The sequence below is a fragment of the Betta splendens genome, chromosome 1 (assembly GCF_900634795.4).
Source record: "Betta splendens chromosome 1, fBetSpl5.4, whole genome shotgun sequence".
Taxonomy (NCBI): Eukaryota; Metazoa; Chordata; class Actinopteri; order Anabantiformes; family Osphronemidae; genus Betta; species Betta splendens.
This window is the reverse complement of record NC_040881.3, coordinates 12,536,093-12,547,813: the sequence shown is the minus strand read 5'-3', so window position 1 is coordinate 12,547,813 and position 11,721 is coordinate 12,536,093. Positions and strand designations below refer to the sequence as shown.

Sequence of the window (11,721 nt, the reverse complement as noted above, 5' to 3'; positions counted from 1 at the left end):
TTATGTATGAGTCATCAAATATTCACATGTAAAAAAACTTTTCTCATCTGTCAACACATTGAAACTCAGCTGCTGTCCATCCAATTTCTTTATAAAGCACCAAGTCACAGCAGAACTTAAAAAAAAGCCCAAGTTTAATGATTCTGTTCCCAACTGGTGCTGACAGATGGCCGTCACCCTGAGCCTGGCTCTGCTAGACTGCTTTCTCTGGCCTCCTCTGTAGAGGTTTTCTCTTCAGCACATTCAACTATGAGAACAACATGGTATTTAATAGGAGTATTTAATTCATTCAGATATAGGGTGTGTTATTTTAGTGTTCCCGTTATTGTCCGAGCAGTGTATAATGTCTTTGCACAAGCTGAGTTCTGTAGCAATGTGTAGCTGTTACAGTAACTGCCCTGACTTCTTCTGTAATTGCTATGTTGGAGCTTGAATAATAACCGTGTGATTGTTAGTTTTATCATGACCCGCCATTGACCTGTTCTCCAGGTCGTGTTCCTGCGTCACCAACTTCATCGTAGGGATCGAAGACAGGCACGACTTCAACATCCTGATGAGGAAGAACAAGACAGGTAAATCATTTCTCTTATGATCCGCTTCCTGAGTTACAAGAAGAAGATGTTTGTGTACAAGAAAGAATGGGTTCCTTCGATTCTGACTCAGGACTTTCTCATAGTCATCAGTAAAGGAGTCCCCCTCTGCTAATGCAGACACAGCACGCACAGGCCCTCCTCCTCATCTCTGGTGACTTCAACCACGCATCTCCCTCATCTGTCCTACCAACATACACACAGTGTGTTACCTGTCGCACCAGAGACAGCAAACGACTGGACTTGTTTTATGCTAACACTAAGGAAGCACAATCATCATCCCCCCTCCCTCCCCTGGGTAGAGCTGACCACAACATCATCCATCTGAAGCCTGTGTATGAACCTATTTTGCACATGAAGCCTGTGGTGCCACAGGTTGTGTAGAGGTGGTCTCCTGAGTGTGAGTCTGCCTTGAGAGACTGTTTCAACACCACCGTGTGGACTGGGCTCTGTGATCTCCGTGGGGAGGACATCAATGCAATCACAGACTGCATCACGGACCACATTAAGTCCTGCGCAGATGAACTGTGTGGTGTTATGCAGCATGTCTTCAACCAGAGCCTCAAGCTGAGGGTGATACCTTTGCTCTGGAAGACTTCCTGTGTGGTACCAGTACCCAAGACGTCAGCAGCTTCAGGCCGGCGACTCAGGGGTTGGGGTTAGAGACTGGTTCTGCATCAACTGTGACCCATGGTGAGCTCAGCAATGGATCTGCTGCAGTTTGTCAGACTTTATGATGAACAATTGTAACATGGTGCACATTTCACACACACACACACACACACACACACACACACACACACACACACACACACAACGTTACCAAGGCAATTACACCAGACTGTCACTTTATCTACGGTTTCTACTTGCCTTTCTTTTAACAATTGTGTATCTATTGTTTTCTGTATTATTTGTCTTTTGTGCTGTTGCAACATGGCAATTTCTCCATTGTGGGACAATAAAGGGTTTTCCATTCCATTCTATTGTGCTTGCTGCTCGTGTCAAGGTTTGTCCAGTCCACGTGTATTTGTCCATCTGTTTGTCACGTGTTTCCAGGTTTTGGTTTATTAATCAGTTTTCCCTGCAGTGGTTTCTAGTTTCGTTATCGATGTGTCTTAGTTTGTGTTCCCAGTTATTTGTGATCCTTCTTTCAAGCAGCACCTTTAGTTTGTATTTCCCTTTGTGTTTATTTATTTATTAAAATCAGCTTGGACAGTTTGTACTTTTTTTACGTACAATGGACATTTGGTCTCTAAGGACATATCTGTACATAAATCCATCTAAAATCAGCGCATTATTTGTGTTTTCATACAAGTAAAGGTATAAGACAATTTTTGTGGTAAATAAATTGTGGTCAGTAAGACCTGTATTCTTACTGACCATGTGTTAAACTTGTTAATCTTAAGCACATAAAATGCATTTGTACATTTTATCTAAGATATTGCAGCAGACCCGCTCTTAGCTGCTGAGGCTCATGGGAAAAATGATGGTTCCTGTGTTCTTAACGTTATCGTTAAAGATACTGTAGTTGACTGAGTTGATTTCTGTTATAAGTTTGGTGGAAATTAATTAGTGAAGTCTTCATGTGTGTTAATAGTGTGTTCTTTGTTGTTCTGTAGGCTGCACCATGAGGGAGAAGAGTACGTATGTAACTGACCCTCAGGGGACAGTGATGCAATGTATTGAGGTAAAATTGAATGTGGTTGTGCCCTTGGCTTGCAGAGCTGCCATAGAAATACTGATACTTTCTGTTCTTTGCACTGTTCCTCCCCCGACTCAGGGGAATTGAACTGCAATCCGTGCGTCAGCAGCAAAATGCACTAATCACTGCACCAATCAGCTGTGACCATTTATTAACATTAATATATAAGTAAACACAAAAAGGTATTGTTACAAATACATACTTAGTAAAAAATACTAAGGTAGAACACATTCAATTCAGTACATATTTTGTAACAATAAGAAAATGAATTAAACATTACAGAAATATAACTTACATAAATATATCATAGTAAGTATTCATGCAAATGCATTTAGAATAAAATTTAAAAGAAGGAGTGAGTAAAATCTAGTGATTTGGATAAATAACAAAAAGAATAAAGTTTAGTGAGTACTTGAAAGAAAATTATTAAATATAGTGTACGAGGAAATTATTACCTAGGATTTTTTAAGTAAATTTCACTCTTTTTCAATGTGGTTCAGCCTAAACTGGGACTGTTTTTTTTTTCAGTTCTGCGTATTAAACGCTATTAGATTCTTCACTGACCATAAGATAGACGTCAGGATCTTCTGGAGTCTTGAAGTGAAGTACATAAATACTAATAATAGAAAACCTTTGAACATTATAAAGGTTACAGAGAGTTATGGCAATCACCTTTGAGCTTGTTCTAATATTCTCTTGCCAACAACTCCTTGGTCTCATGATCATTGTCTCGTGATAATAGTCTGTCTGTGGCCAAATAAAACTTGCTCTTGCACTCGTGTTCTCCAAACCCTGAAAAGTATCTACATCTTCTCCTTACATTTATTCATGTTAAATTGTTATAACTGATTATCTTAACATGGCTTCAAGATACATATATTATAGGGATAGGATATTGACCTGATGAAAATCTTCTCTAAGAAACAAGACTTTTTTAATCCAAAGAATGATGGGGATGATGAGACAGTCCATGTTTCCAAATAAGAAAAGCTACTAACGTTCTGTGGAGTCATTCTTGTCACTGATGTGATGGTGCCATCTGCTGTTGATGACCAGAGCCCCTGTCTCCACCACATGGTGCACTGTGGAGGCTGAACTGACAGCTTGCAGTGCAGTCTGCTGCACTTCAATTTCTCTAGTTTATGATTCAAACCAACTTGCTGGCAGTTCGCCTCAGTTGGTGACTAATCTGGCACTAGGTGGCCCTGTTGGTAAAGCGACATACAACCATGTGTTACCCAGTGTTATAGTTATTGTTTGTTAGTCAGTGGGTAATTTGTTATTTCTTTCTGTAAATAAAGTCAATAAGGAAAAAAGAAAATATTAGGCAACTTAAAAGAAAGTCCCTTTAATATTATCTAAAATATCCATAAACAAAAAGATAATGTATGCACACTTACTGGGAATTTAAAATAACTCAGGACCAGCTGAGCTCTACTATTTGTTTTCCAGAAATATTAATGCTCTGAGCCCCCTTTTTGTACTCAAATCAACCATCCTGAGACAAGCAGTGCAGTGCATGTCTTTACTGTGAATAACCAGTAGAAGCAGAGGACAGAGGTGGATGGGAAATATTGAAAAGCAAGCCGATGGTAAATAGCTTTGTAGGAAGAGGGCAGTGTTGTTCAGAAGATGAGTTTTTATTCAAAGCTGGATCTGCTGATGCCTCAGAGGCATCTTCTGTGTCCCAGCTTCAATAGAAACTACATTAAGTTACTTGCACTCAACTATGACTCACTGGCTGATGAATTTTACCCAAACCAACTTACAGTGAGGTCCAAAGTAAGGAAACCGGTTTGAATCAGAAGACACTTCTGCCTCCACCAAACCAAAGCACTGTGACCCTACAGTGAATAAGCCAAAACTCAACTTCAGCCGGGATATTTTTATGTAGGTCTTATACTATATGAACATTTTTTTGTTGTTTTACTGACACCAACTGTGAGAAAACACTGAGGTCATACTGTTTATGTTGAACACCAGCATTTGCTTTCACTTGCGATTTGCAATGCTACAAAATGTCTTGTTTTAAAAAATCTATTTAAATGTTGTGATTAGTGACTACCAATAATTGATAAAGTGATAAAAATTAAGAGACGTTGTCTCCTACAGATTTTAATTTAAAAAATTTAAACTTTTTAAGAAAATAATAAACATACTTTTTAATCTAAAGTTTTATCACACATCAGCAGTTTAGCACACAAACACACGAGTGCTCACACAAAGTGTCCCATACTGGTTTCCTGCATCTAATACAGTCGAATGGCTTCTCACTTTAATTATGTTGATGCAGACTCTGTCTCTTTGCAGTCTGCCCTTCACACTGTGAGAATGACACCTCCATCGACTTACAGAGGAATGAGTTCAGGATAGGCTTTGATGTCAGGCAATCCCCTGCAAAGAAAAGGTCAAAATAATAAATGTAGGTCCAATTGATGAGTTGGCAGGGTGTGCGAGGGGGGTTCAGTGCTGATTTTTGGACGAGTGCTCCCCTAAAGACATAATGAATTCATACAGTCAAGCATGGCCAAAGAGGAAAACAGCAGGACTCCTCTTTCCATGAAAAGGTTGATCTAAATCTGTAGACAAGCCTGGCTCCTGCTTCTTTCTTGTTGTCCAGCTCTGCTCGCTCCTCTTTTTCATCAGTAGGCTTGTCTCACACATGTTTACAGAAATGCCCCAAAACACAGCTGAGCATATGTGTCGCCTTCGCTAAGAGGGATGAAGTGGATCAACACGCAGCTGAAACCTCTCAGAAAGTCACCTATAAGTCCTCCTCACAGCAAGACGCCTTTGATTCAAGCGTAAACAACCCAGAAAGAAGCAACATTCCTCAGGAAGTCTGGGCCAAATCTCAGATGCACGATTATTATTAACAGCTGATGGTTTTATTGTTATTTTTATTGCTATTAAAGATGAATGTGGAAAAGAAACAACTTAAACATCCAGAATATTTAGTTTTGCATGTCTTTGTTTTATGCAGAATAGATTTGCATGACATTACAAAGTATTAAGAGTGACAATGTCTGCTGAACGTTTATAATAAGTTTAAATCATCTTACTCACGCTCATGAGAAGTTTTATCTCTAAAGCATTTTTGACACAAGCATAAACATAACTTTATAACTGACTGTAACCTAGTGCAAGTATCTGTAGAGTTAAACAGCATTGTGTGTGGGATATCTATCAGTTTAATACAAACAAAAGTAATACTTGCAATTCAATAACATCATCCACATACATTAGATCAGTAATAAGTTTTTATATAGAAATTTGAGCGTTTTTTAAATTTGTAAATGCTAAGACACTACATAATTAATAATGCAAAATCTAATGTGTCTTTGTATGAAAAGCTAGATTATCCAGTGTTATGAGAAACATTTGTTCTTATATTTGCGTACAATAACCTTATAGTATGTCATAAACCTTAAATTTAGCTTACCTTAAGCTATTTTTTACGTACCAAGCACTTACTGTGTAGGTGTAATGAAAATGGAATGGTTAGTCTAAATCCATTTGTTTGTTTAATATTTATTCCAGGTCAAAAATAAGCCAAGCCATAAATCTGCACTGTAAAAAAGAAACTGATGTAAAGCAAAGTTGGCAAACAGCTACCATTAAGTTACAGATCTGCATAATACATATAGACAATTATATACTGTACATAATTATATGATCATCTGTAAACTGTAAAAAAGTAAGAACATTCTGCTAAATAAAAAATATTGTTTAGCAACAGTATCATTACAATTAGAATATCTGCCCGTTGAAGGCAGCTTAAAAGAAACAAATGTGCAGTTGCATGTGACATATTAGGGCCTTAGTGTTGATGAGACCTGTCCAGCTATTTGCAGCTATTTCAGTTAAATTTACTGGAATATGCTCATAGAAACGTTATTTAATAGTCAGTGTTAACAGTGAACAGAAGCAATGTTTCAACACGTGAATGAGAACAAATGCTTTATTAATTGTGGTGACCAATTATTTGTAAACATGCCAGATGTTTCAAATAAACCCATGCTGAAGACAAACTAGAGAAAAGGTTTATCACAAGTGCTTCTGTTTGCGACTGTCACTGTTCATTCAGCTCCTGAATGCATCCGTGCGACTATTAAATAACCAGACGTGGGCTTTGTGACGTCTCGGTCCTGATGTCAAACGCTCACGTAGAATCATTTCGCACGGACGGAACGTAACATCCCGATGAGCCTCGGCAGCCTACCAGCACGGAGCCGCTCCGGGCGCAGATACGTGCGCAGTCCTGCCGTGAATCACACATCACCACGGCAACCGGCGTTCGCACCGAGTCCCCGCCAGCATCCGCGAGGTCCGATCCCGTCCACCGGCGAGCGGAGCGGCGAGCACACGGTGAGTGTCTGCCTCGATTTTTCTGCTTCTGTAGTCGTTGGACGTGACGTCTGACCAAAGGAGACGCGTCCATCGCGCGACGCTGTCGGTTTGGAGCGGCTGCGTTAGTTCAGGCGCTTCAGTCCGTATTACAGGGGGAATAGATCAGCATCTCACCTTCCTCTGAAGGCTGCGCTGTGTGCGCGGCTCTGTGGCGACACATGCGTTTAAATCTGTGGGATGAAGACTTCACTGACAATGATTTACATTGAACCTATGTGAATGAAGTCCACAACTTAAAAACAGGCCTTAAAGATCACATACAAAACGTGAAAATTATTATTATTATTATTATTATTATTATTATTATTATTATTATTATTATTATTATTATTACTGGTATTAGTGTCATTATTATTTCATCTAGAACCAGCATTCCGTGAAACACCAGCTTTTTAGTAGCTCTTCCCCCTTCTGCTCTCTGACTCCTGGTTACACAGCCTCACGTCGTCGCAGCAGCCGTCAATGCACCAACTCCAGAAATGCAGGAGCAGCGGACCGTGAAGAACTCTAGAGACGCGGGCAGCGAACAGCCCGCTCCTACATATTCACAGCCAGCGCGCCTTCACCTCCGCTGTAATGCGTGTCGACCTGGATGTTGAAACACGTGACATGACATTAACGCGGCCGTCCAGCCGATGCGGCGCATGTCGTTGAGGTGTCACTTCTGCTGCACTGGTTTCCTGTCAGAGTGTGGGAACGCTGGGTGTTTGACAGCAACACTCGGCTCATTTGTTCATCACAGCTTCGGGATGATTCATCGTACCCACTCTTCACTCCGACTGTGGAGAGGAGCGATGGTGGTCAGAACAGATGACCACTTTAACCACCCACTCATGCGGCACCGCACTCCAGAATAATGTACTCGTTCAAAATCCTTGCTGCTCTTTGAATGCAAACACACGTCTGGCTCAGAAGAGCGACTGGTTTGTGGGTCTGGACCATCAAGTGTCCAGTATTAACTTTGGTCTTAAGGTTCAAATGTAACATAATGCTAAAAGGCGTCTCAACAGAAAACCCTAAAGCAACAACACAAAATTATTATCAATATGTAGGATTTTTATTATGAAACCCGCTATAGTACGATGGATAATACTGTGCAGTGAGCCTACTAATACTACAGCAGTATCAACAAATGTCCCTTTTGTATGAAAGCTGTTTGCTGCATGAATGTGTGTAGCATCATTGTGAGTCATGGCGTCTGTTGGCTGTGGGATCTCTGACTGAAGGAAGGTGTTGAGTTACTCTGTGTCTATGACATAAGTGGCTCCTCATTGCTTCGCTCCACATTTCACTGACGAGAGAAACGGGTGAGATGTTACTGTAGCTTTATGCACAAACGACAGGCGATAGGAAGAAGGCTGAGGTGTGAAGGAGATGAATCATAGTTGTTATGAAACGCGTTTACTCTATTCAGACTGGATACACACACGGCTTCCCTTGGCGAGCATCGTTATCATGCCAGTTCCAACCATTTCATACCACAACACAACGTACAGCAGAAGTCTTTTGAATTTCATTTGATTCATTTGAGCTGCGGCCGTCGTTGTCTCGTGAGTCTGAGCCATCGGTCTCTGCTTTCCAGATCAGTCCGGGCGTTTTCAGGCATCCAAACATGGTGAAGCTGGGCAGCAACCTGTGCGATAAGCTGGAGAAGCAGCCGTCTGCGGACGACGGCTTCGATAACATCCCCCTCATCACGCCGCTGGAGGTCAGCCAGCTCCAGAAGTCATTTGCAGACAAGGTGAGCATCCTCTGGTAGATACATGGGCGCGATCGGCCTATTTTCTTAGAAATAGTGCCAGTCCGACCACAGCGGAACCCTGCATTACGGCGTCGCAGAAATAGCTAAAACATTAGGACTCGCTGCGCAGCGCATCTGGACAAGCACCATTAAAACCAGTGAGGGCGTACGTACTTCTCTATGGGCCCTGTCGGCGAGACTGATGTGCTCACTCTCCCTCACCAACCACCCCATTCAGGTTAAAAGCTTGGCTTCGGCCCACGCAATGCAAGCACCGCTCTGAATGCACAATGCCAGAGGAAAGTCCTCCCAGTCATATCTGTGTTTAGAGGATGCACTCAGCAGCTCAGGATGGTGAAACAGTAACACCCGAGGCTCTGAAGCTCCCAAATGTCCTTTTTGGTGCAATGAGCGAAGCTGATGTATTCCTAAATTAGCACTGCTTTCAGTGGATATGGGCTGAGGACGACACCCATTAACTCCAGTGTGACCACCGGGATTAGGATTAGACTGACGCGTGTCACTGTTCCTCACTCAGGTCATTGTGAAGACATCGGCTCAATATCAGCGGCAGCAGAAGAAGAACAAGCTCTATGTGCCGAACATCAAGAAGCTGAATATCAGCTTCTACAGTGACGTGTCAGAGAAAGCCAAGGTAAATATGTTAACTAAAGTGCACACAGACACTCCATTCGCTGCGAGATGAGCGGCGTTGATGATTGGTGTGTGTCGTTGCTCAGATTACAGGTCTGATCCTCATCACTCTGGCCTTCCTGACCAGCCTGCTCCTCCTGCTCATGTACAAAGCCATGTGGTACGATCAGCTCACCTGTCCTGAGGGCTTCATCCTGAAGGTACAGAATACACAGACGTCTGTGCGTTACGGTCTCGTGGTGACCTCATGTTCATGTTAGCTCATTTCTCAGGATATTGCAGAAAGCCAAACTTATTAATTGTCTCCCAGTGACACCTCAGAGGCAGTTCGAGCCTCACAGAGGAGAATGAGAGAGTGGGAGATGCAGAGAGCGCTTTCTGGTCAGGCAGAGACTGGGACGCCTGCCTATGAATCGGAGGGGTCTTTAATTAGAGCTGAGCGTGACTAAACTGTGATTAAAGGCTTAACAGTGAGGGGGGAGGCACGGAAGGGAAGGGGGGATGGGGGGAACCTTCCGGCAAGGCTTTTGAAGTTTTTGCCGATTACAGTTGCTTTCAGCATTTTTTTTGTCCTGCTTTTGCGTTGTTGTCGACATGAAAAGCGGAGGGAGGACGGAGGAAGGTGGGGGAGACGCTCCTCGGGTCAAAGACGACTCACTAGACTCTATGAAACATCCTGATGATGGGAAGACGGATGTCGGATCCATTTCACCCTCCTTGCCTCGTGTTACCGGCTTCACTCTCCTCTCTCACACTGAACGCTGCTTATTCCTACGGTTTTGAGTCCTTGAACGCTTGTGTCCTTCTGTTCCAACAGCAGAAGCACTGCACCCCGGCAGCTCTGGAGATGTACTACACAGAGCAGCAGCAGGAGCCAGGCATGCGCGCTGGAGGCACCGGTGGCCTCTACGCGGCCCTCACTCACCTAAACCAGGTCAAGGGGACTGGGCCCGAGCCACAATTACCATGGTTACCAGTCATCAGCGCTCTGAAAGACGCCGAGGCGGCTAAACAAGCCAGCGAAGAGCTGAAAGGGGGGCTGGAGGGAGACGAGTGAAGGGCCTGGTGGTGTTAGTGTCAGAGAAGGAAGTGCTGCGGGGCAGGTTGAGGGTTACATATGTCAGCTGTGTGTGTGTGTGTGTGTGTGTGTGTGTGTGTGTGTGTGTGTGTGTGTGTGTGTGTGTGTGTGTGTGTGTGTGTGTTTCTCCTCCCACACAGTCCAGTGATTTTCATGACGCTGGTGCTGCTGAAAATTTGAACTGAATTTTAAACAGTGTAAACCCAAGTTTAGTTGGACTTAATCCAGTTTTAATCCAGTCCAGTAATCCTGAACACAAGCAGACACTTTTGTGTTGGTCTGTTGTGTTTGCATGACTGTATCATTTATCACATCTATCGTTTGTGAGCAGGGACTATGGAATGATATTGTGGCCAGTCTTGACACCATCAAAGGGCTGTTTAAGGGTCCAGACTTGTTTTTAAGGAGGAACGTTGGTTTGGGTTTACGCTGGGGTAACGATTGTGTGTGTGCGTGTGTTGGTTGTGTGTCGGGGCACAGGAGTGTTGGAGAATGTACCTGAGCCATACGATTCTGTGCGCATTTGTGTAAATACTGTACATGTTTACAGCACATGGACATAGTGTGTGTTTCAAATTTGTTTTCATGTGCCGTGTGTGTGTGTGTGTGTGTGTGTGTGTGTGTGTGTGTGTGTGTGTGTGTGTACTCCTCTGACTATGAGAAGGTAACACCTTTCAATGAGAATACTGTGTGTTTCTCCTTCTTGCTCCATTGTGTTGTTTCCGTTTTCTTGCCTTCAGTTCAGGGAATGTTTGAATCTATCAGCCACCAGCTATAATCTCACATTAAATGTGTTGGTAAAATTGATTTATTATTATACAGTGGCTTTAGCATTGAATGATCTAAAATAATTATTTGTGATTTTAATGTATTACCAGTTATAAAGCTGTTTTGAACAAGGACTAAAACACAGTGAGGTGTAAAAAAAGGATCTTAATGTCTTATTAGCAACTTTTTCTCTTGTGTTCATATGTGTGATCTTATGTAAGAACTAGACGATTACGCAAGATCTTCTTAATTTCTGGACTGTAATGTTCTTAAATAAGTAACATAATTACAGGATGAATTCATCATCGTATGAATGTATGAAGTAACTGCTTTAATTATGCAGAAGCTGTACTGTACAAGGCCGACAGGTCAGTTGGATTTACAACCTTTAAAATGATTTCATTAACAGACTATTTATGCGTGTGTTTGTGTTATTTTGAATGGGCACGTTGCGTTTGCAGATCTTTCTACGTCCACTGTGTCGAACATTTACCAGACAGAAGAGTATAAACACAGACACCAGCCACATCATTTCCCCTTGTCCTGCTCCAGCAGTGTCGCTTTGTTTGTTATTTTGTTAGTGGCATCTCATTTAGAAGCAGGGGGAATGTGCAGCTTATCTCCTGGTGCCAAACGTTTACATCATACTCACGCGCTCTGATTCAACATAACACAATAAATGACTGAAGTGGTGAGTGCTCTTGTTCACAGTGGGGGCTGTTGATTTAGGCTAATTAGAATCTAATGACCTGAAATTGCCAGTACAGTTGTAGTGTTA

At 42.4% G+C, this 11,721-nt stretch overlaps 1 protein-coding gene across 2 annotated transcripts; it reads left to right on the top strand.

The window, feature by feature from the left end:
* Positions 1-6,362: 6,362 nt before the first annotated feature.
* caly (calcyon neuron-specific vesicular protein) lies at positions 6,363-11,356 on the top strand. 2 transcript variants are annotated; one of them, XM_029157507.3, is made up of 5 exons: positions 6,363-6,660; positions 8,285-8,443; positions 8,982-9,098; positions 9,184-9,297; positions 9,915-11,356. In XM_029157507.3, the coding sequence occupies exons 1-5, from the start codon at positions 6,496-6,498 to the stop codon at positions 10,152-10,154; spliced, it is 795 nt and encodes a 264-aa protein (XP_029013340.1). In that variant the 5' UTR covers positions 6,363-6,495; the 3' UTR covers positions 10,155-11,356. The 2 variants fall into 2 exon arrangements, with proteins under 2 accessions (XP_029013340.1, XP_055364122.1); XM_055508147.1 differs by lacking the exon at positions 6,363-6,660 and adding an exon at positions 7,520-8,192.
* Positions 11,357-11,721: the final 365 nt, after the last annotated feature.

Excerpts from the sequence above, each read along its gene's own strand:
- caly (XM_029157507.3), top strand. The coding sequence starts at position 6,496 with ATGAGCCTCGGCAGCCTACCAGCACGGAGCCGCTCCGGGCGCAGATAC. Across the intron at positions 6,661-8,284 it reads AGCGGAGCGGCGAGCACACG|ATCAGTCCGGGCGTTTTCAG; the intron begins GTGAGTGTCTGC and ends TCTGCTTTCCAG. Across the intron at positions 9,099-9,183 it reads ACGTGTCAGAGAAAGCCAAG|ATTACAGGTCTGATCCTCAT; the intron begins GTAAATATGTTA and ends GTCGTTGCTCAG.